General features: G+C 42.1%; 1 protein-coding gene across 1 annotated transcript in view; it reads right to left on the bottom strand.

Annotated features, from left to right (window-relative positions):
- The window catches only part of UNC13B (unc-13 homolog B), a 193,605-nt gene that overhangs the window by 81,394 nt on the left and 85,991 nt on the right, over positions 1-26,220 (bottom strand). The window contains 5 exon segments of the mRNA XM_059834445.1: positions 708-927; positions 1,421-1,495; positions 2,451-2,456; positions 3,225-3,303; positions 9,092-9,138. Coding sequence (XP_059690428.1) covers positions 708-927; positions 1,421-1,495; positions 2,451-2,456; positions 3,225-3,303; positions 9,092-9,138 — 427 coding nt within the window.

The raw sequence follows: 26,220 nt of genomic DNA, 5'->3' as shown, positions 1-26,220 counted from the left end.
AATCCAACAAAATAAACAGAAAGGCTAGTAGGAAGATGAAATACTGGCCATACACTCAAACACCACCTTCCTGTCTGACCCATGATCTGTGCTGGCCCAGCCCCAGGTCTCTAAAGCAATTCAGCCATGAGACCCTACTGTTAAAAAGACAAAATACCTTGCCAATCTGCACTTGGTGCAGACAACCCGAGCTAAGTCCATGGACTCTATCCCCTAAGCAGGAACACAGTACTGCTCTGAAGAGCTTAAAATGGTAAAACAGGCTGATGGTTAAAACAAGCAACCTGACTGGGATACCAGGGCAGGAGGAACAGAATAGAAGTTGGAATACCCAGCCTAGTACCCTGTTCACCCAGCCCACTGCCTCTCTTCCATGCAGGATATGTTAGCAAATGCACCACCTGAGCTGACACTGAGAGAGATTAAACATTGCATGGCTTAAAACCAAATAGATGTGAAAGGGTCAAGAATGAAACCTTCTTTTAAAGCACATCAAGCACAATGTAGCAAAGAAGTTGTTCTATGTCAGTGGAGCTGTCTGTGTCCACAGGTCGATGGGGGCGGATTTAGCCCAATGGCACCTTTTCAGAAAATATGCAGTCATTTTAATGAATGCAGCTTCACTGATCACTGAGGTATCACCTACATGTTTAGGAAAGCTCTGGCAACACTTTTGGAACAGCCACACTCCACTGGCCACTACTCACTCTGTAAGCAGTCAGCATTGAGCAAGTCTTGGCACTTCTCATGGCACTTGACTCCACATTCACCGCAGCGCATTCCCTGCCGTGCAATACCCCACAGCAGCCCCTCACATTCGTAGCAGTAGGTAGGAGTTGTGGCTGTCCACACTTCGAAGTTGTGTGGGGTTGTACAAGAGATGGGGTAAATTAAGGCTTGCAAGGTCTTCTTATAGACATGAGATTTCTGAAAGGCAAGAGCACACATAAACCAACATCCAGGAAGGTAACTAAACCTAATTTTTGCTGGTTAACACATGAGTTTTAAGGGAAAAGGCATGAGCAGTTCAATAAATCTACACATTGATCAAACTTTTACAAGCAGCAGCAGAGGACACCCTTCCAAAAATGTTTCTCCAGGCATTTAAAAAAGTGGAGGAGATGGAAGAAAATAATGAAGGTTTGTGGATGAGGGATATCTTGCATAAATCAAGTTTCACATGCCGTTCCCCATGGTAGATAGCACAGAGGGAAATGGTAAGATTACATTTTTCAGGATCATACATACTGACACATTAAATGTTATTTTTTACATGTTTGGTTTCTTTAAACAAATGATGCAAGAAGCTTTGCATCTATATTTTTAGAGATCTGTGCAGCTGGCTCTGCATCCCAGAGAGCCAAATTCCCTTAATTTGCTAACTAAAAGTTAGCAGGAGCCAAGCAACCCTCCCACTTACCAGCTCTTCATCTTTGAGAGATGTTCTAGTGGCCATTGCTGAGGTAATTCCGGCTTTCCGGGACTGAACCAGTGACTAAGAAGAAAGAAAGTTTGTTACTCACCACCAATATTCAGAAATGCACTGGCACTACATGCCCAGAGATGTGACCAAGGGGACTCTGTCATCCCAGACACCAAACCAGTAGTCTTTTACATTCAAGTTGGTTTCTTAAATGATAGCTCACATCTCAAGAGATTCACATGCATACTGTGAAAGGTCTGCTACTTGTTTCCATCTGCCCACAACCAGTCTCACGCTGGTAATATTTTTTTTTGTTTGTTTCTCTGGTAAGAACTGTCAACGAAACCTGAGTTCACATCTCCACTTCTACGTTCTGGTAGCAGTGGTAATTCTGCTATTGCCTAAGGTCACTATGTGGGACTCAGTCTTCTATTATCTAACTTTATTCATAGGCAAAAAGAGATGACTTCATCAGTTTTACATCATACACAACACCCTCAAACATGACAGTGAAAGGGTTACAAACAAACAGGTTAAAAAAAGAACAGACTGGGTTGGGAGCACAGGTTTGAATGTGTTGGTGTACCACATTCATTGGCCATCACTGAATACAATGAACAGCATTTTCCCCTCAAAACTGCCTCCTTCACATCATGCCAACACTAAGTTCTGCAGCCTTGGACAGCACAGGGCAGTGCCTCTGCAGCACCTCACACTGATGTACAGAAGATTTGTTCAGCAAGCCCCTCCAGTTAGATGAAGGCAGAGGTGAAAATTAAAGCTAGCAACATCTGCTTTGAAATCATCAAACCCTATCAGAAATCTCTATTTATGCTCTGATTTATCCTGTTTGAAGACAGACTGAAAAAGTTCATTCCATCAGTGATGGAGCAGGACAGAGTGCTGGATACACATACACCACAATACTGCAGGTTCAAAATAAAGAGCAAAAAAGTGCAGGGAAAATAAGATAAAATAATTTTTGTTTCTGGTGAAGACGTGGTGGATAGTCTTTAGCTCCACTTACCATGGCCTGTGGAGAAAGAGAATGAAAGCATACAAAGGAAGTAACACAAGTTAATGCTATTATTGGGAAAATTTAAGATACAAACAGTTAGTAAGATATATATTAAGCTTCCCATGCATAAGGTGGCAGAGAGAATTGCATGCATCTTTTCACAAGAATTACAGTATATGGAAACTTCAGTCTTTCAGCTGTTACAGCACTTCTCCCAAGCATGAAATTGCTACGTGTACTGAACACAGTCATCAGAAAACCATTTGTCCCGCAGAAGCCTTATTTAACCATATCACACAAGCTTATGAAACTTGTCCTCATTACTTGCTTGGTTCTTGTGTTTCCTCAGTGCAGAAGCCTACTGGCAATATTGCAAATTACTTTAAAAATCCAAGCACATATACTGGTTTATCTATCCTCTGAAATTCCAACCTTCTGGTAGGTTGCCAAACCTCACGTGGACATTATAACTTTCCCCAGAGTATGTGATATTTAGGAAAACATTTAAAAATAATGCTGGCCTAAAAATACTCAGATATTCTGTGTAGAATAAAAAGGAAAAAGAACATGAAAAGTATCTTAATTCTGCCAAACGAATGAAACTGTCTATGAAACCATAGCTCATTCTCACTGAGATTTTTCCAAGCACAACTCCTAACCCCTTACTGTAAGAATTAATTTAACTAAACAGGAAACCTTCAACTTCTTGAAGTGACAAATGGATGTTACTGTATGCCAAAAAGTAAAGCCACTTGCACTAATGGCAGAAGAAAGATGTCTTACCAGATCACTGACAAGTGGAATTGGCTTTTTTTTGCGTAGATCGGGCATACTATCAATGCCATAGAGACCACCTGCAGGCCTGGAAATTCAGGAGAAAAAAAAAAAAGATTAAAAATCTCACCAGCAGTGAGAGGCAGTAAAGAGATGACCAAAAACCTTCCTCAAAACATCAGTCTTCTTGCTAATCTCACAGTCAATGAGAACAAGAAGAATCAGTTCACTGCAAATGCAATTTGATAATAAACCAAAGTTGTTAACACACTGAAAAAAGGTCATTTTCCCATTCTCAGTTCTGAGGCCTGAGCTAGCTCAAGCAGGCTGGGCTCATGTTTGCAGAGCACCCTGTGCTTCAGAGTCACCGTTGCACGGTGGGTGAAGGCAGCCTTATCCCCATCGCTTCTGTGGGGCACAGATTTCGCAAAAATACTTACCCAATGGCAGAACCAGGCTGCATGACAGTAATTCACATGCAGCTTAGTCTGTGATAACTGAGCCACATGCCTCTGCTTTCATAAGTACCTTTTGCTCCTTAGGGGGAGCTCAGTTTATAGTTTACTATTGGCATTGAGCATAAAGGTGGAAAGGGCTTTGGAAACTTGAAAACATCCTGTCTCCAGTCTTTCTCCATCCCCTTTCTTTCCATTTAATTAATTTAGGGTTGGGGGGATGAGGTGGGGGATGCTTTACTGGAAGGGGCAAAATCACTTAAAGTGTAAAGTTAATGCTAAAAACAATTAAGTGTTTCTCTTTTTCACATGCAACAATCCAGATGTTCATGCCCGGTGTCAGTAGTTGGGAGGGAACATGTCAAAGTGGATAAGCCCAGGGGCAGGACGCTGCTACCCGTCATCAGAAACAGTGTGGCAGCAGGAGTAGGGAGGTGATCGTGCCCCTGTACTCGGCACTGGTGAGGCCGCACCTCGAATGCTGTGTTCAGTTTTGGGCCCCTCACTACAAGAAGGACATTGAGGTGCTGGAGCGTGTCCAGAGAAGGGCGACGAAGCTGGTGAGGGGTCTGGAGCACAAGTCTGATGAGGAGCGGCTGAGGGAACTGGGGTTGTTCAGTCTGGAGAAGAGGAGGCTGAGGGGAGACCTCATTGCTCTCTACAACTACCTGAAAGGGGGTTGCAGAGAGGTGGGTGTTGGTCTCTTCTCCCAAGTGACTAGTGACAGGACAAGAGGAGACGGCCTCAAGTTGTGCCAGGGGAGGTTTAGGCTGGATATTAGGAAAAATTTCTTTACTGAGACAGTGGTGAAACACTGGAATAAGCTGCCCAGGGAGGTGGTGGAGTCACCATCACTGGAGGTGTTCAAGGAACGTGTGGACGTGGCATTGTGGGACATGGTTTAATGGGCATGGTGGTGTTGGGTTGATGGTTGGACTTGATGATCTTACAGGTCTTTTCCAACCTTAGTGATTCCGTGATTCTGTGATCTGATTCTAGGCTAGAACATACTAAATCCTGGCCTTCGAGGTCTATATAATTATTAGCAAAAACCTCACATCTGAGGATAAAGGAGATCATTTTTATTTCTGTAAAAGGGACCATTCATGGTGCTCAGCATTGCAAACCATGCAAACCTCTAGACACAAGAGCTGCCATTTGCTGGTGGAAGTGGCAATGGAGCAAAAGAGCCATTACCCCAGCAATACTCAGAGACTGCAGAAAGAAAACACTGTAAACCTGCTTCCTTCACAACAAGACCAGCCTGAATAATTATATCTGGATCCTGCCACCCACTGGTAACACTGCACAGTTTTAAGCCTGTGCTTGAAGAAGGTCTGTTAACTCAGCTTAAAGGCTCCAAGTCATCTGCATTCATCTGTAGGGCCTTAAGATAATGCTTTTTGCTAAGGCTGGGAACTGAGCACACCTTTCTCTGCTGTCGCGCCTATCATATTTGTCCTGAGCTGAAGAACAGACCTGCGATGTGACTCCCTCCCTGCAGTGAACACTCAGACACCAGTCAAAACCCACAGCCCCTCTCAGTGTCTCATTCAACCTCCCCATCTCCAGACTGTTCTCATGCCTTGCTAACACTAAGAATATGGTTCCCGAGGCCTTATTCTTGTCTACAGAGACTATAAAGAAGCCTTCTACCTTATCTTTAGCCATTCGTTTTCACTCCGTATCATGCTGGCTCACACCTTTTTGCAGTTGGTTGGCATTTTTAACCTGTGTATTTTGCTGATGTGGTACACCACACCCAGCTGAAATGCTTTAGGACACCACAACTACAGGAGAGAGGAGTATGGGTCAAACTGTTCTCACTGCAATAACAGACACACATGGAGCTACCCTTTAAAACAATCTAGGAAACTAAGTTGCCACTACAAATTTGCACATGCTATGAAAACTGGGAGGCTGGTAAGTGACAAGAGGCAACCTGCACCCCTCGGCAAGCAAGACATACACAAATCCCCTTTCAATACAGCTAAAAGTCAAAAAAACATCCAGGAAACAACAAACAAGGACCAAACCTACGTTACAGCAGCCCATGCTCTAGGACAGACAAGGATGTAACGGCAGAGCCTAGCACAAGGCTGTGTCAAAGAGGGAAACAGTCTATTACACACAGGAACATGCCATTACACTGTAATGGTAAAATTGACTTTTTTGACAGGGCGTAGGAGGGTGACATGTCCGAGCCACAGCTGAGTTGACAGCTGCTGCTGGCTGAACAAGCCTGGTGGGAAGGTGAGCAGTCACGTGTAACTGCACGAACTGCGTTGGCTCTGCATGCAGGATGAATCACATTTGCACCGCAGCACCGTGCACGGCTCTCTGTGCTCCTACACAATGAGCACAACCTCCCACAGTCAGCTGTGATAGCTAGACCTCACAGCTGGGAATGGAAGACAAATTCGGACATGAGAAAAGTGGAGATGTACAGCAGTTAATTAAAACTATTGGAATCTTTGGCCAAGAATGAGAACAGTTTTCCAATACTGGAAATCCTTACAGTAAGGCTACATGGTGTTTTTACTAGAGGCTGCCCTCATTTCCAGCAAAGAATTCCAGAAAAACTTTTTGCCCATGTTACACTGCAATAATCCCTTCTGGCTTATTATACAAAAATCTGACCCACATCAAGAAATAAGAAATACCTGCATAAAGTGTTTATATTGCCAGAACTAAGAACAGTCTTGCTGGGATCAAACATGGAATTTTGCTTGCTGCCCTAATGTTACAAACCCTTTCCAATACTAGTGATACTGTTTTGGGGTAAAATAAGTGTCATAGAAGTCTACCCAGACGATGCCAAGAATTCCAGCATTACTTAAATCACAATACAGCTTACTGGTAAGTTTTGGGTCAAAGATTTGTGTCAAATCACTTGAATTATGAAAGCATATGCAAAATAGAAAGGGAGCGTCTGTAAGCTGAAAAGATGCAACAAAATGGTCACAAGCAAAAATCCAGAGTCCGTGCTCCTGCTGAAAGTCAATGGCACAGCTGGGAATTTACACTTCTTTTCTACACGATTTCCAATGATGATTTTTTTTTTTTTTCTAATTCAATTGAAAGGGAACTGTGATAGTCTGACATTTCCCATGAAAGAAAAACATTAAAATTACATGTTTTATAAATTCAAGATGAGCCTAAACAAGTTATTGTGCTTGAAAAACATGTCTAGTTACAACCTGGTTTATTGCAAAATATTTATGATAGACTGAGGTTTATGATAGCCAGACTGACAGAAAACAAGACTATTCAAAAGGTGCTTGTATTCACCTTTGAAGACAGGTATCCCACTACCTAGACAGTTATACACTCAGATGACCTTCTTTTAGCTTGTTAGTATTTAAAAAAAAAAAATTTCAGCAACAATTCTTAATTTTCAAGATTATTCAGCTTGTTGTGCTTTCAGCTACCTCAGTCTCTTTACTCAAGCACAATCTCTACTTTGCTTAACAAAATTACAGTGTTTGCACAGACAGAAGTACTAACAGTGCCTCGGATATGCACGCTGTAGCTTTATACGCAATAGGGTAACTCTCCTCTGCAATGCATGTAATATTTATAGCATTATTATGGAGTGCTGTATTGAGGAGTGAATAGCATTTCTGTATGAGAAGATGATTTGCACTAATAAATAAAATATATAGATATGAGATATTACACCCAGAGACTGATCCATAATACCAACCGTATTGTACTTTTTTTGAAGCTATCTCTCCAAAGCCAGTGTTTACAGATGGGGAGCTACTGTTGCATTATGCTGAAAGTGTAAATAGCTTGAAGCATGTATTCATCTTCCAATACAAGTTTTATCACATCGATGCTTCCATTAAATCTTGAGAATTTAAGCAAGCAAAGATGATTTGCAATGACAGAAGACGATTACTTCCTTCAAAGGACACCACTACTTTAATCTTCGTATGAAACAGGAACTCCAAACATAAGTGCTTTAATATACTTTGTGGCTAATAAGCCGCAATGTGGCTAACAGTGGAATTAAAGGTTCATCACCCACAACGCCTTTTCTGGAAATCCCTTCTGTGTGGGGATACAATGAATAAGCCAAACTTTTGTCAAAACTACATTAGCCAGACTGTTTTGTTATATGTCGCGTAGAAAAGAAAAAAATTACAGACTAGGGCAAACATTGCCTTGAATTGACAAAACACATTTTTAAGTACTTCAGGACTGTAGGTGTATTCATCTTTCAGGCTGGGAAATCATTTTGTGTGCGTGAACCAATAAACTCAGTACATTGTCTCCTTGTTAAAGCAGGAGAAGGTGCTGTTTATAGTTAGAATAAATAACTGTCTTCTGTTCCTGCTAATTGCCAGTTCTCCAGCAGCCTGCTTACTGAAGTCCTGGGCTCCTTAGGAAAGCGTGGGGTTGCTAGGCAGCTCCAGGCATCTGCAGGTGTGGAGGACGCTTTGTGGGAATACCAACATTGCAGAACAATGACTCCAAAAGTAGAAAGCCGTATAATGAAGCCTCCGATTTAACTTTGCGTTTTATTAGGGAAGCTTCCTTCAGTAGTATGAGAATTAACTTATGCATGTAGCAAGCCAACCTCTTGCTGAGATTTCAGGGCAAATCTGCTGCTACATCAGCTCCTAATGAGCGCACCACCACCAAACCATATCGCCCTCATCACGTACAAGGCACATAACCTAGCAGCTTGTAAAATGTGTCATTGTCTTTTTTCCCAGAGAGGATTCTAGGGAAGCTACCATGCTGGCACCTATTATGCAGAGTGTCATGCTGAAATTACACACAATCAGAATTTGTCTGCTTCATGTGCTGCTAGTAGCATGTTGTGGAGAGAATGCACGGCCTCTCACTCTCACCTGTGTAAAAGAGGCATGATGATCACTGCTTTAAAAATGACAAACTGCAATGATTTCCAGAGTTACTGCCATTTTGACTACTACAATGACCACAGAAATCACTGCAAAGACAGAAGACTTCCCCTAAGCTACTTTTTTCTTCTAAGAGGAAGGCACAGCCATCTTTCTGAGCTATTCTTTCCCTTCCCGGGTGCCGTCAGTGACTGATTCAGGAAAAAAGGATTTCATCCAGACCACCCTGTGGTGCTCAGTAAGGATTATTTAATACTGCTGCCATAAGCACTTGCCGCCATCATGTTACAGATTATACATTACAACTATAACCTTGTTCTTAACCACAGATCTCTTGAAGAGCTGCACAGCCCACCTCCAGCTGTTTAAGGGAAGACTCTGAAATATAGCAGCAGCCTGGCCCTACATGAGGCATGGCCACTTGATCATTCCCGACAACAGCCATTAAAAACATCCAAAGTGCCACTTTTACTTAGGTTGAACTGCAGACCTCTTAGTACATTGTAATTACAAACACAGGGAAACAAGGTCTCAAAATACCGCTTACCCTCCTTTGAGCCAGGGTGGTTTTGATGGATCAGCCTCATCTTGACCCTTAAATGAGGGAAGGGAAAAGAATAATATGAAATTAGTTTCTGAGAACACCAGAAAAAGTATTCAGATTATATTCTGAGGAAAGGATAACAGACCTGCATGCAGGCAAATGCATACAGCAACTCATTCAAGCACTTCCAATGACCAACACGTCAGGACGAGTCATACAGCCACAGACAGGCTACGCAATTTCATTGAACACCTAGGACTGGAACCTGAAGAGCCTGTTCAGTGCACCTCCTCTTTCAAAAGGCAGTCTCAAAGACCAACTTTTATTTTTTCCTACCCAACAAAAACATAAGTTACTGGAGAGCTCTTGTTACTACAGGTCACCACTTACATGAACGTGGTCATAATGATGATGTTATAAATTAAAAGCACCTGTATGAAATGCACAAATGACTGATCAACATGAAACTTTGCACAAACACTTGCGAGCTTTGTTCATGCTCAAATACAAAGACTTCTTAGCCCCCTAAGCAGGGAGGTCCCATTGCAGCTCCACCCATTCATGTACAAGTATTTAATTTCTAACAGGTGTCAAACAAGGACCATCACTTGCAAGATGATTGCAGGTGAACTGGGATCTCACAGCATGATGATGGAAAACACCACAGACTGCAAATACGATGATTCATATTCATGAATTCAAACCATGTTCTTATGTTCATATTAGGACTGTATTTACAGAGCAATGTTTTGTTTCTTTGAAAATCTTCAGTGGACTGATTAGAGCAGAGAAGTGCTTAAACACTTGCAGTGTACCTGGAGGAAACAAAAGGTTTTGGATAAGGGGAAAATGGTTTACCTATAACTGGAATCCTCTTTGTTCCAGCTTACAGCTCATACATTCTCCTGCACTCCCTGAAAAAAAAGCTGGTTTCAAACAGGACTAAGCAAGACACACTGCTAATAGCTAACACTCCAACCCTAGATAATCATGTCTGCCAAGGGTATAAAAAGGCTGCAACTTGCGCACAGTGGAAAACAATATTTCCAGCCATGGGACTCGCAACCTGAGAATCATAACAAAGTAAAGGATCATCTGTCAGGAAATAAGCTCCAGTTTTATGCAAGATAAAAGAACACAGCCCCACAAGAAAGATTCGTTTGTTTTTTGGGTTTTTTTGTCCTGTGCTTTGGGTGAGCTGTGCAACCTCAGGTTGTTCACAAGTGACAGACAACTGCTGGTCAAGAGACAAGATTTCATGAAGCAAACGCAACCAGATTCTTCACAGCACACAAGGCAGGACATCCCTACCTTTGTCTTTGAACACTTGGAAAAGCTGTGGCTAGAAAGCAATCCTAAAATGGAACAACGTTTCATACTGGACCAAGCTTGACACTGGTCTGTTCAACTGTACTGAATGTCAGAGAATGAAAAACACAAACATGGCAACATTTACTGGCAGAAGGAATTAGTGCAACAGGGTTTTCAGTTTATCTGAGAAACTCTGAATATAAGTGACCAATATTTGAGACATTAACTGACCACAAATAGCATGGGCAGTACTGCAGCCTGAAGACCACAAGAGCATCAAGAACTCTTTTTAGCGGAAGAAGATCCAGGGAAAGCTGTTACCTAACTGAGCAATAACCATTTCCTACAGGCAACCACGAGCCAACAGAGAACATCCAGGAGTGTGGGTGCAGGAAAGGGCAGAAAGCGTGCTCAGGAAACAAACTTCCATCATGTCCCAGATTTTGAGACATGCCGAGTAAAAATTGCCAAGAGTCCAGATAAACTGTACCTCTGCTCATTTATTTTAATTACTTTTGCCAAGCCTTTCAGACATGCAAATAAAAAGAAAACTAGAAGAGAAAGAGCTTCTCTAGGGTCAAGATTAAAAATCGTCTTGGTACAACAGCACAAAACAAAAGAAAGAGCTTTCAGTAAGTGACAGTACTGATGCAGGGGCAATGCAGGTGATGGTTGTGTGGAAACAGGAGTTATCACCTGCTGAAAGCAAAGTAAAGAGGTAATTTGCTCCAGGCAGCATTCTCCCTGAGAAAATGCTGAGAACCAGCACCTGACATTCATCAAATGAGTGCTGATGCTTTCAGACTGTAGAAGAGCCAACGCAGTACCCACAGTTAAGGTGTGTGGGGAAGGAGGGAAATGTGATGTAGACTTGCATAGGCTTATTATTGTCTTCAACAACTTGAAAGGCTTCAGAGCAAACATGAAGGAAAGAATTAACATGGAGGCAATTGGAAAACAGCAAAAATATAATACAGGGCACACCAGTTTTGAAAACATACTTTGTTTAACGAAGCAACCATTTTTCTTTAGACCGCAAAAAGCATTATCAACCAAATTTTCATTTCAACAAAAAACTTTTGATGCAATGCCATGTAATGTTAATTAAGGCCAGAAAAGCTGAGAAGGAGTAGGGAGCTTTAAGGTGCGTAAACAAGTAACTGTAACTGAGCCAGCCATGGACAACGCAGTAAGGAAGCTAGTGGGAGTAACTAGAATCTGCTGATCAAATCTGCCAATGACAAACATAGGACAATTATTGATACAGAACTCAGATGCACAATGGAAAGACCTGACGGCAGTGAAGATTGCAACAACATAGGATTAAACATGGTACAAATGGCAAGACCTGAGCCCCAAAGCCTCCTGTGAATTTGACTGCATACAAGGTGTTCCTCAGTGGAGAAAAGCATGTGACAATGGACTTGAGTTCTAGGCATCACACTGGCCATGAGCCACTATGATACAGCCATGTAAGGAGAGAACATCATCCATAGAGTATGTCCAGTGAAATGTCTCCATAGAAATAAAAGCATAAATGCCACTGTACTGTGCTGGCAAGACTCCTTCATAAAGGCATATACAATCTTTTTATTCTATATCAAAGTAAAAAAGAACTGACACAGGAAAATGGCAAAAGCAGCATGAGGATGTAAACACAATACTATAGGAGAAGAGGACAGCTTGCTTACTCTAGCAAAAAAGAACCTTTTCTGTGCTTATTCAATAGACAGGAGAACATACCGCATGGAAGAAGAATTGCAGCTAAATATAAATGGAGGATGAAAATTAGAAGGTGTCTAACCATGACAGTTCTGTAGTAGCCTTTCAAAAGGAGATGCAGACACTAAACCTAGCAAGTTTTAAAGAAGGAAATTGAGCAATTTATATATGAGGTAATGGCACAATATCACACAGTGGCAGAGGACTGGCAGTCACCAAGAAGTCTTCTGCAGTGCCTTGTTGCACTGACATGTAGTCAGAGGCTGCATTACCTACAAGTGTTGGCAGGAGGCTTAACAGGGTCCAGACACCTCTGGGAGTGCCGGTTAAAGAAAGTAATACACAGTTCACACCACTGTTGTGGGTAGGAACACCTTATACATTCCTCTTCATTTAAACAAGGCAAATGGCAATGCTGCTTAGATGTATTTGATGCAGCTGGGGAGTTTCCTACCCTCTGAAGGCAGCACTTGCACCAGGACACAGGAGGGGTCCAGTAGCTGCTCTGGGTCTTGTCACCAGCCAGGGATCTGCTCAAGTTCAGCCCATGACGACAGCCTGGCTTACTTAGAGCCTGGGCAAGCATAAGAAATGATGGGCAGATGAGAAGAACACTGGAACAACTATGAGACTTTTTAGCCCTGTCCTTCCTGAAACAAATGGGAGGGCAAAGGGAAAGTAGACACACTTAACACATGGACATCCACATGGCGCACATCATAGAAAGTCTTTTGCTGGCTTACACTTCACTTCTCTGCCCAGCTCTCACTTGATCTCCCCTTGAAAACAGTCAGACTAGTCTGAATCTGAATTTTTTTTACACCTTCAGTAAGCACATAAAGAAGCACTGAAAAGATGGAGAAGCAAACATGTAAACAACACAGCCCATCACATCTCTATTCAACTTTTTTTATTTCTGATGCTGATGGATGACAGTTTTACACCCACTGTCGAACAAATACCTTCCGCCAGGGAAGTGCCTGTCACGCTAGTAATGCAGTATATTCACTCACAGTAAAGCATGCTGAAAGGTCTTCTCCAAGTAATTGAAGTTTCTTATCAACCATGAACCCGTTAGCAAAATAATGCCAGTGATAGAGTAGCATAAATTTAATACCCTGGGTTACACAAGTCAACAGACACGATCATTTAAGGCACAGTATTCAGTCACAGGGAACGCAATGTCTAGTGAAACCTAAAAAGGAAACTAATAGGAGTTTTGTTTATTCAGGAAGAGCAGCAGCTAGGCTTACAAGTAATTTGAGAAGTTATTTAACCAAGCTGAAATTTGTGAATCTTGTAATTTACCTCATACACAAGAAGATGTTTCAATGTACAGAACAAACAATTAGGTACGTCTGTAGAAGAGAAACTCCATAAAATGGAAGAAAGGCATCAAAAAAGAAAAACAAAATCACCAAGTCTGGAGCAGCACAAGGAAAAGGAAGGACATCCCCAGGATCTGTTAGTCTTCTCTGTATAAATCCGTCTCTCCACATAAAAGGCTTTCTAACAATGTAACTTTCCGTCACATTTAAGTACTGCATCTAGCACATTATCCTCAGATAAAAAACAGATGTAAAACATGGAAAGCTGCTTTATTTAAACAGATAAGAAAAAAATCAATAATGACTTTTTGTTTTGAAAGTCATCCTAACTTGTTTTCAAATACCATGCTTCATTACTAAACCTCAAAGACCTCAATTTAGCTATAGATTAATCTGAATCTGGCTAAAACAAGGAGCAACTGCTTCACCGTCTAAATTAAACTTCTGGTTGTGCCTAATTAGACTATTTGTTCAGGGGTATTAGCAGAATCAGACTGAATTATATCATCCCAATTAAACTAGCTGGTCTTGTGGTTCAATGTCTCCGTTGACTCAAGTATGCTACGTTTTACATGGAATTCAAAGCTGCAACAAACCAAGGGATTATTTTAAATTCACTGTATTCTGTAATGGCGTCAATTTAAACAATGACTGAAGAGCCCCAGAGGAAGCTCCTTCCACCTGATGTATCTTCCAGTATCAGTTTTCCAGCTGCCAGATGAGCAGCTTGAAGGAGGATGCAGTGTTTTTGCACTGAAGCCAGAAGAGGACAGAATTTGACACCAATATTCGACACCAGATATCACTACATTCCTGAAAAAGCATTAATGGACAGACTTTTGCCAGTAAGAATGAAACAAAACTGTTGACACTTGAGGCAATAAAGCTTAGAAATGCAAATTCATCAAACTCGAAGGATCAGGTCTGCATGGAGGCCCCAAAGCCATGCAACGTTCAGCCTACTCCAGGAAGCTGATTTAGCCTGATTCACAGAACTAAGGGAGAGACAGAAGGCACAGCAGGCACTGAATCCACACAGCACCGATTCAAGAAAATACAAAAGTTGAGAATCCAAGAGCCAGAAATTTTTCTATATGAGGTACAGTAGCAAACACAAACTAAGACGTTATACAGCAGTCGACAAAAAAATTCCGTGGATCTTCTTAGGAGGAAGGAGTTACCTGTTGCTCACAGGTTGATAAGCAGAGAGGCAACCAGTCCAAGAGTGGAGAGGCAGTAGCTGTTGGTACTAAGGGAGAAGTCCTGCCCTTCCCATGGGGCACACGGCCCTGCTCAAAGCAAAGTGCAGCCTGTAGCTAGCTAAAAAGGCATGGGATCTGCAGCAGACACCTCCCAGCATCCACAGTTTTGCTTAATCTCAGTATTATAGCCCACAGTGGTACTTTTGACTTTAATTGCTGTAAGTGTACAAACCAGATAGAGATGGACTGAAATAATACAATTGAGGAAAAATGAGGAAATATTTGGTTTAAACAAGATTCATAAAGAGGAAGACTGGAAAAGACAAGATAAACAATTTGTACTCTGCTAACACGGTGCCTGTGCACATTACACACACCCCACAGAGCACCGAAGGGAGGAGATCACTCCAAGCATTCATGTTTTCCTCTTTGTACAAAGTAATATGCACTGAACAGACTCTTAACTCACACAGTGTTAACAATTCCTCTGACAACCATAACATGCTAAACTGAATCTCAGCGCCTCAGCGAGAGCCATTGGCTACATGAAGACAAGGCATGCACACACAGGAGTTTCAGAAAGAGATGCTGGTTACAAGGGATAATATGTACAACCTGGAGCTCTCCTCTACCTCCTTCTGTGAAGAAAAAAAAGAAGAAGAAGAGGAACAGAAGTTAATAGACCAGATTTCTACCATGAGCTCTGTAAAATGATTTCAGAAAGTGGGGTAAACATTCTCCCCAAGTTGATGAAACATTTGTGCAGTGGAGAGTTTTCCCATGTGCTTCCTGGGACATATACCAGTTAACTAATCTCTACTGATTAATCTCGAGTTAAACTAATAAAATTTCATCCATAACTGCACATGCATTAGAACATACGCTTTTGAGAGCTGATTTTTAGAGTTACAGTTCCTGTTTTAGTAACTCAGGAATTTCAAGTAACCTTAGTACATAATTGGACCTGTGTTTACCACACTGGAAAAAGAACCTGTATTTATTCCAGAGAGGAACAGATTTGTTCCCCCTTTGGAACAGTGGACTGCATCCACTGTCTGCATCTGAAGCATCCCCCCTCCTCCCCTCCTCACCCCCTGTACATTTTGCCCGTTACAAGGAAACTGGTAGCTCCCACGGAACACATTTTGCTTTTGCAAATACCATAATGCAGAGAGATATTTTCTGGTTTTATAAATCTAGGCAATTCTCCTCTGAGAAAAAAAATCCAGAAGCCTCCTACACTAAATCTCATGTTTATGGATAGGCAATTTTAAGGCTAGTAAAGTTCTATGAGAGTCATACTCAAAACTTCCGGTACAGACATGGTATTTTTTAAGTCTTCCAATCAGATAATTCTGTATCTGCACAGAAGAATCATAGTACTCATTTGCATATGAAAGATGGAGGGAAAGGAATATCTTCATGGCAACAAGGGCACTCAAATTGGTTTAAAAGCTAAAACAGTTTTCAAAGTTACTCTCTATATGGGTGTAATCACACACATGCAATCACTAAGACAGGAAAATAGAGACGCTATTTTAACTCAATCACTAAGGAGAAGTCAAATTACTTTAGCAAATGAAGTGCTGCATTGTAGCTAAAATAAAAACCCTACTTTCTACCTTAAGACATGCCCACATGGATCCTCATCAGGGAGGAAATCCTCCGGACTGCCCTGCAGGCCTCTCCTTCATGAGCTAATGGAGGAGAAAATGCAAGCAGCAGTATGCTGCTGTCTTCTGCTCAAGAACCGGTGCTGCAGGAGTGCCATGTTTTGACAGTCAGCTCTGCATAGACCTGCCAACCTGGAGAGGCTAAGGGAACTTGGGGTCCATCCTAGACTCAGATGGGAACACTTTTTTGGGTACAGACACCTCTGACTGTTCCCCTCTAAAGTCATTTTCTATACCATCCTCCTGCCTGTCCCTTTCTATTAAGCACAACCGTCTCACCTAGGCAGCCCCACCTCCGCTTCAAGTCCTTTGGTTTTCTCCTTCTTCTTGCACAGTCACCCCAAACCCTTCAAGCGCAAGCCCAGTCTCTCCTGACTTGGTCCCTGGGCTTGTTTCAGCACCCCCAGGCAGATCCAGACTTCCCTCAATCTTGCGTTTTTATCTCCTTTGCATTTGAACCAGAGTCCTTCCTGATGTCCCCCATGAAGTCTCTGAGTGCAGAAGACTCAGAAGACCTGGACTCGTGTCCCCTCTCAGGTCTGCCATGGCTCTCAGACATGCCGAGCAGGGAAAGCCCTGCTTTAGCCCCCAGCTGGAAAACACTGAGGACAGATGGAGTCTCTGGCAGCACAACAGCTCAACTGTAGCAAGCTACCAGCGAGCATATGCAAAGTACACATTTTTTGAAGGCTTATTCTCTTCGCTCATTTGGGGTTGATTTTCCACAGATAAATCCTTGACACAGACTAGCACTGCCAAATTTTAAGGCCTGAGGGCACTAGAGCTTCTCAAATATAGGTCAAACTTATTTTTATACAAACACAAAGCAATGAATCTTGCATTAGACTCATTTTTGGAAAAAAGGAAAGAAAGCATTATTTTGGCTTAAATTCCATATATATCTTTGATTTCTGAGCCCCTTCATTCAGTTTAAAGCTATTAAGGACAGTTTCAGGACAAATGTGACGTTTGGCAGACCTCTGAACAATTGCAGACAAAGATTTAAAATCTTACGATTATGTCTCATTACAGCAGGTGTGCTCACAGCACCATCAACCGTGACTAACCTGGTTAAACCCCAATCACAGAATTCTTTCACCATTCCACTTTCAAGCAGTCACCTTACATCTACAAAAATCTCTATCATTTCAGGGCTTTTTTTAAACATACACAAAGTCAAACTATCTTCATCTTCACTTATACTTTTTTTTTTTTCCCCTTTTTCTCATATTAAAACTTTAAAAGCCTGCTCAGGTTTTCAGGGGATATTTTATTTTTTCTCTTTTGACTTCACCTTAAACACAACAATTATTTACATGCACCTGCCAAGTTCTAAATTGTTCCGGTAATTTGCATCTGTGTGCAACTATAAATAATTCAAACCTTTGTGCCAGTGCATCATTTCTGATTCACTAAAACACACAGATTTACCAACACCTTCGAAGTTATCATCCATTCCTTTGCTGCAGACTGCTGCCAAACACATTTAATAAAATACCTTGAACTGAACTTTCAAGCAAGCATGAGTAATACAGTGGTTCCAGCTCAGAACCAAAAAGCCAGCAGGCAGAATTGGGTTTTCAGTGGACCTGACCCAGGAACTTAAAAGCCTATTAAGAACAAATTATATTTTCCAAGTAAGACATAAACACATGTCTGCAGCTGGGCAAAAAAGCAAACCAACAACTTTCCATTGCATTCTGAGTATGATGCTTTTCCAAAGAAGAAAATAAGAGCTTGGCTCAAATTTATTTTGAGTACAGTGAAGAAACACATAAAACCATTGCTTCACTTCCTCAAAAAATGCATGCCAAAACAACCCTACTTCAAGCTGAATAATTATATGATTAATTTTGCCCTGCTCTACAGCCCTTGGCAATACTGTCATCCCCTTCTCTCACTCTGGCTACTGCAAAGTGGCTATTCACCCACTGCTTCCTTGCCTGCTTGCTCCATCCTGCACGAGCACTGCTGCTTTGATTATGTCCCTCAACCTTCACTCTGGACAGCCCTGCTCTTCCCTGCCCTGCTCCCCCGCCTTGCTCTGATGGTCCAGGCTGCTTTGCTTCCTGACATCTCTTCCAGGGGTTTTTTTTTGCAAGTTCTCTCCCTTTTCTCATCCCTTATCCTGTGTTTTCCACTACCTTTGACTCCTTTAGACTCCTGCTGTCTCTCAGAGCTTATTTTTGACATCTCATATTTATTGTTGTAACTTCAATTGTCACATCTACCATATAGATACGCCTTTATGCAAGTGTCGCACGAGCATCAACTCTTTGTCACATCACTAGATGACGTTCACGAGAACAGAACCAGGGAGGCTCAGGAATGTCAATACACCCTGGAGCCAGATCTAAGGTACCAAAATCCAGCTGTGATCCTCCTCCTCCTTAACTGTTTTGGCTAGTTCTTGCCTTGTGAACATGCCTGTACTGCTCAAAGTCTGCTGAGATGAGCAGCCTCCTCTCACATTCAGAAATAGGTTATTTCAATACTTTTGTTGTACTGTAGCAAATGCTAATCCAAATCACTGTCTGTTCCCTTGGGTCCTAAAATTAGGACATATGCCCAGGACTTGAGCACTACAGAAACACCACTAAAAAAAATTAACAGAAAATAAAAATAGATTTCTGAATTAAAAATAAAGTCCATTTCATCTGTACTATCTGCACTTTAGTAATCTAAATATTCCCTTGAAAGACAAAAATGTGTATGTATCTATGCCAAGCCTGCTAACAAATCCTAGTGTTTCACTCATTAAAAACCTATTGTTTGAATCAGCTCTACACTAAGGACTTTGTACAGCATAAGAAAGCAAAAAGCTGATTACAAGCTTTATGATCTGCATAAGTGAGAAGGTCACCGGTACAGAAGTCAAATATGGATTGAAAGATTGTTTCTTTACAGTGAAAGCACAGTTACTGGAAAAGGCACTTGGAGCAAGACAACTCTTTCAATGGGAAAAAGAGCACACTGATTATTCTGACTAGCTTTCATGACTGCAAGGAGAAAAGTGAACAAAATATTTGATACAGAGAGGCTTACAATAAGGATGTGAAGATTTAAAGCTATAGTTCCAATCTCCACCACTCTTTAAACAGTCAAGCCTCTTCCCTTAACTGCGTAGTGATTTAGACAGAGAAAGTTTTCTCACTGCCTGGAGAGGGAGGGGGCAGATAGACTTACATTTCAAGGTTAGGTTTGATTTTACCAAATCAAGGCCTATCAAAACACGGCCCATCAAAATATGTTGGCCATTTCTATCTCCCACACCCTTAGGAATGGTTTAAGCAGCACTGCTCTGCCGCTGCACCAGCTCACATCTGCTGTGGTCAAACACTTCATTACCTGTGCTGGCAATAAGGGATGTACCTCCACAGAAATGTAAAATGTCTCACCTCATGGACAAGTTATGGAAACACTACCAAAACACAGGTCTCAAGTTTTTATTTTTATTTTTAAAGGTCTCTACTAGGATAACATCTAGCAGTGATTAAACACTGAGAACTCCCACTTTGTGATGGAGCCACTTGAAGTCTGGATCCACTCAACTCCCAAAACTGTAAATCTGGCTACTTATAGATCAAATGCACACTTCGTTATCACATGTCTTAACTATTATATTTAACGAGAAACCAAGTCACGAATTATGACGAAAAACCCTAACACCTGCTATTTTGAAGATGAACTGCAAATCTCCCTCTCTCTCAAAAAAAAAAAAAAAAAAAGAGGTGAAGCTTGCTAACTTGCATTTCAGTGTATTACACAATAAATCTTAGGTTTTTTTGGTCAGTACTGTTATACAGCGTACATACTTGCCTTCATAACTATTTGCTCATAACTTCTAATAAACTGTTCACCCACAGAGTGAGGTGAACGTTGGCTACTGGCTGCACAAATACCAGATTCTGACATGTCCTTAAAAACATATTTTCAGTTTACCTGAATTTGTCTCCTCAGCAGAAATCCAGTTTCCTTCCTGCGCTAATTCTTTTAAGAGTCTCCTACGCATTTGCCTCTTTTCCCTCAGCACATTTTTGAAATTGTTGATGCATTTGTTCAGGTAGATGGTCTCTGCGCACACCTTGTCAAGGCTCATGGGTCTGCACTCCTTTGCTTTTTCAGGTAGAGAGTTCACATCTCCTCCAAGCTCCTCAGGAGATGAGCGCTGCCCAGCAGGGATTTCACAGTCAGATGATGGCATTAAACTGGGAACAGCAGGCTCATATGGAACAGAGGAAAGACTAGAAGGAACAAGCTGCATTTGAGCGGACGCTTCACTGTTGACAGTTGTGTTCGCCTGGCTCTCAGAGGACTGACTAGGAGGAGTTTCTGCAAAGTTGTCAGAACTGCCACACATACCTGAACTGGTCAGCATGAGCGTATTGTCATCATCCATCTGTAAGCCACTATCATTTTCCAAAAGGATTTCAGAATCGCTTGTCTCCAGTTTGTGAAACACCACCTGCAGAGCAGACCTGAAGTGATGAATGGCTTTCCCAAGCTTATTAGTGTAAAACTTCATGTCTACAAGATCAATGTTATCCCGGGAATGGTCAAGGAAGTACTGGGAATTTTCCAGAACATCCCTAAAGACCTGATCAGTTGGATCTTGATCATTCAGGTCCATTTGGATCATATCTTTCAAGCTGTCACTACTATCAGCCATTTCATCTGTTGTATGATCATAGCTAATGGTTGTCACCCCACTGGAAACATCTTCTCTTTGAACATCAACTTTCTCCACACTAGTAAATTTGCATGGGGTATCACAGCCTGTTTCAATCCCTTGTGCGGTTATCCCCTCATCTTTATCTAGAAGCGAAGAACCATTCTCAGTGACACTTTCAGAGCCAAGCCTGTGCGCACTACCATTGCTTGAAACACACATCTGGTTCGCATGGCCCAAAGATTCAGATGAACAGCAGTAACTTCCATCACCTGATTTGGCCAAATTGGTCACCTGCAGATTTTGCAGAGGTTTGTGAAGGGCCTGGTGAACGTCACTCTCATCTGAAGGCTGCTCATTGCAGCTTCTTGTTTGTGCTTCCTTCCCAGTTTCAGGTATCAAGTTGCTTTTCTTAGTCAAGGTTGACTTCTGCACAGAAGCAGGTCTCTCCCCTACGCACTGTGTTTTCCCACTTGTGCTGTTATATTTAACCTGGCATGAGTCCGTTGGAAGGTGCTCAGGTGCATCAGGTCTCTGAGCTGCATCAGGATTCACTGAGTTGCGAATATTTTTCTTGAAGCCAGACTGGGAAAAGACTGAATCTGTTTTGCGGCCTCTCTGGCCATTCTGCCGCTTTTGCTCTTCACCAGTAGCAATCCGGACCCCTGAGCTTTGCAGAAGGATAGATTTCTGTAAAATAAAGTCTCTCTGTTCACAATTAACAAGTTTCACAACTGCTGGTCTTGGTGTTAACGGCTTGCCTGTACCAATATCTGATCTATAAGCATCTTTTATATACTTACTGCACTGGATACCATTGAAACAGTGATATTCAGACAAGAAGCTGCAGATAAGCTCTATTGTGTTTTCACCATCTTTTTCTGGGATGCCATAAAAATATAATACTGGTTCTTCCTTGTGTACCTCCCTACTTGTCTCTCGAGCATGTGTACCCTGGGTTTTGCCAGTGGAACCACTTTGCAGGCCTTCTATCTCACTCAAGACCGTATCCACGCAGCTGGAGACTTCATCCACAGAGCCTTTTATCAAAGTGAGGTGCTGCCGGAGCTCTGCAATCTCTGTCTGGATGCGACTTATTCCCTGGAGCTCTTTAACAATGTAATCAACCACATCAGCTGAGCGATCTCTTGATTGCCTTCTACGACTCTTGTAAGCAGTGGGCTTTTCCTGAGGAAAGCACCCCTGCCTTTCAGCTACCTCCCTCCAGCTCATGGTAATGCTCAGGGAAGAAAGGTCCTGCCCCTCAGACACTCTGCCCCTTCTTTCAGAAGAGGTCTGCATCGTACCATCAGAAGAATTTCCCTGCAAGTCCTTCTTGTTCTGTTGAACCGAGCATGGTATTTTTACATAGCCATCCCAGTTCAGTTCCACCTCACCAACGCACACTTCGCTCACTCCCTTGGAATCGCATCCTCCATCCTGATGAAAGTCCCCTCCAGCAGTGGAAAATTCAGTGCTCACGGAGCTCCTCTTTATTTCACAAACAAACATGTCTGTTTCAATCTCCATCGGGGAGAGCTGGCAGTGATGAGTGTGGCTTGGATTCTCATCTACCTGACCTTGAAGAAGCCTCTTCATTTTGTTCCGCAGAAACAAATGGAGTTTTTGCTTCCGGAATTGCTTCCTGCCCCACAGTTTTACAACAGGTTTTCCATGCAGAAGCGTAATTTCATTGTCTTGCTTTTTCAATCTACTTCTAGCAAACATCATCAGCAGCTGCACCTGTGTTTCTCATAGTGCTACAAGCTGCACAAGCACACATCAATCACTTCCTAATGCACAACTCGCATCCAGTTTTTATCCCGTCACGAAGCAGCTACCGAAAGAGGGGAAAAAACATTACAGTTTGGTTCAGATAGAAATAGCCAAAGTAACTTAAGCAGCAGAATAAAGAAAAATAGCATCCACACAAAAGCAGACAGAAAGAGGATGTGCTATTTAAAGTGTACAGACATCATCTTGGTTTTGGCCATCTCCCCAGATCAGGTCCTTCTTTGTCGACATAAGTGTTCCAAGCTCCTTCTTCTATCCAAGAAAGTTAAAAGAGAATAAAAGAGCAATTCTGTGGCCACCCCCTTTTTCTACCAGGTTTGCAAATGACTCTAAGCTGAGCTCCTGGCAATGGAGCACTGTGTCATTTAATTACCCCTCTGAATACAGAATTCTGGCAATTATTAGGGATTCTATCCCTGCACATTTCCTTTCCTTTCAAGTCCACAATCTTCATCCTTTCTTGCTTCAAACCAAAGCAGAAATTAAGTTTAACTTGGCGCAGTACCAGATATCCCACAAGAATTGCACAAAGTGATTTAAAATGGCAGGAAGACTGGATGACAGATTTTAAGTGTAAAACCTTTTTGCTATTTTAATTTTTTTATCTTAATATTTTGCTAGCAAACACTAAAAAAAACCCAAAAAACCTCAAAGCTTACAAGCTCCCAAGCTAACCTGCAGTTAAATATGCCACGTTCAGCATATGTACGAACAGGCTGAGCTGACAGCATGAAGATTCTGCACGTCACTTCTACTCCAACCCTCAAGATTTTGCAGTGGATCATTTTCCCAATTTAAATGCCCTCTATAAAGAGCAAAATAATAAAAAAAATACTATGTGAACTACTTAAAACTTTCATGTCTCCTCACTGCTGTACTTACTAAGCAACATACAATCAGCTTTTTCCTCTAGAGAGTAAGGCAGAGACCCATAGAGAGGTCCTCCTGGAGCCAATGTGACAGGAGAGAACGCCAATGTCTTTGACAATTCAATTTGGACTTGCTGCTGAAGCACATACTCTTTCTCACACTCTTGTTTGATTTAAGACTTATAGTAACTGTCTTTCATTTTTACGATTACCTAGTTCTAAAAAAATTTTTTTAAGCTCCACAATGCACAAACAATCATCAAACGCAACTTTTAGCCTAACTTAAATTTTGCCAATTGCATCCAGCTTTGCACAGGAACGTTTACTGCCATGTTGGAAGGAATAGAATCACGGTTTCTAACCTTGTTTTTGGTTTAGCTGTTTTAAGGGTAATGTGGTACAGTTCATACCAAGATGCTTTGTGCTGCTCCATTCACACCTTCTTTGAGGTCTGGCAGCCTCGGCTCTCCTACCGTGGTCTTTGCAACCCTGAAGTCTTCTGCAGAGAGGGTCACATCTTGTCCTGGCAGCACCCACTAGAGAGCGCTGGACCAGGTGCTGAGCCCAAATATTTCACGCTCTCATGCTAAGCAGAGGACTGAACAATACAATAGGTCTGTTTGCACTGGATTGAGGCCATTCCCACCATTTTCAGATGTCAGACAATGATTCCCATTTTCAAAGCATTAACTCAAAGTATCTACACCTGCACTGATCCCAAGCTGCTGCAGCACAGAAACCCTCCCTAACACATCCTCCAGCTCCACCTGACAGCCATTTAAACTACTGACAGCATTTTTCTGTTAGTGAGCATTTTCATCCTGGTGAGTATTTTGTTTTCATTTTTGTTGCTTCACTTTGGGGGCTGGGAAGGAGAGAGTGGTTTTTGATGTGGAGGAAGCAGCATTTGCAAATACCAATCTCTATAACCAGAGCTAATTAATACGCTATAACAGAGGCTGCATCCGTACTTCAAGTTTAAGCCCCATCATCCACCATCGCAACTGAACTTCCGTGCCAAAGGCAATACCTGCCCTTGCGTAGGCTAAAGAAATTCCCTGTTAGATTGATTGTCAGCTTCTTAAGGAAAACAAGTTTTAATTTTATAGAATTTTCAGGCCATTGGTTCATAAAGACCAGGTTTTGTTTTGAATGTCTTTCTTACCTAACCACTCCCTCATGGCACAGGGTTGACCTAAGAAATATTTGCTCAGGTTCTCTTTTTCCACCACTTACAGTTTATCTTTCACTTGAGTGGCTAACTGGTGTTTAACACGAGAAAAACACTTTTGTACCAATATTAAGACGTGATCCCTCAGACAGCAAGCACCTGAATTCAACGGCAGCCAAAAAGAGCTCTACAGTTATGGCTCCCTACACGTGTTGCTTGAGGGTAGCACACCAAGATGCTCATTTCAAATATTTTCCAGCATATCGAACCTCAAGCACTAGGAGAAAAGCCTACACATGCTTGTGCAAGGATTCCCTCAGAAAGCGCAGTGTTCACCACGCTTCCTTTCGCACACAGCTTTCAAGGCACCAGAGGGACTTAATGATCATTTTAGTTTAAAAAAAACCAATCAATTCAGGCCGGAGTTCACGCTCATTTCCTTTGTCTGCTGCAACACTCAACAGCAGCCGTTTGTTGCAGAGATCACTTTTTCCTGCTGAACGCTTTTTCCTTCTGAACACTTACTTGCAGGACTGCAGTCGTTCCAGAACAGCAGCTCAGTGCAAACACTACAACGCTGGCATTTTTATTTATATATATAGTTTTTGTGATATGTATATATATGTATCTGTGTATATTGTAGATATACACACATTTATTTCATTAGAGATTTTTGAAAAACATCTTCAGTTTCAAATACAAGTAATACCTTTCCAGCTTGTCCCAAGAGGGACAGAAACTGTTTCCTCTCAGTCTGGGAACAAGTCCAGAGTGGAACACAAGGACTGCAGCTCTGGCTCAGAGGGAAGCCTCTCTATCTCTCCCTGCAGTGGGTAGAAGTGAACGGAAATCTCTGTTTCCATCAAAGAGCAAGACACTGCCCTCTTACAAGAATGTCAAGAAGCAGGTAAGAGAATCACCCTCTTTGCACCTCTCCCACAGGCTTCCTCCCTCCATTCCCTGCCTTCTGCTACCCCAGACCCACGCTCAGACCTGGAGCTCTGGATATTCGCCCACTTCATCCTGTGGGCTGGCCCCACAGTGCCTCTGCACCTCCTGTCAGGGTCCATCACTCCTCCTCCCCACCCAGGGTTGTGTGTGTGCTCCTGGTCCCTTCCACTGCTCCAGACTAGGTGCTCTGCAGTCACTTGTCCCCTGTAAAGATCTCTTATTCCTGTAACGTTTCCTGTGTTAGAGTCATGCTTCTCTGTAGCACAGACAGGCAAAGTGACAATGAAAGTTAATGCAGGTTCAGCCAGGAAGAAAAAAAAAAAATCTAATCTGGATGCAAATCCTTGCTGAAGTCTTTTTCTCTTCCAGAATCACTCCAGGAGTCACATTAACACATAAGGAGGAATCAAGTCTTTAAAGAAACCGTATTTGCATCCTGGTA

Source organism: Gavia stellata, chromosome Z (assembly GCF_030936135.1).
Source record: "Gavia stellata isolate bGavSte3 chromosome Z, bGavSte3.hap2, whole genome shotgun sequence".
In the NCBI taxonomy this organism is placed as follows: domain Eukaryota; kingdom Metazoa; phylum Chordata; class Aves; order Gaviiformes; family Gaviidae; genus Gavia; species Gavia stellata.
Note: the sequence above shows the minus strand (reverse complement) of the source record. Positions and strands in the feature narration are given on the sequence as shown.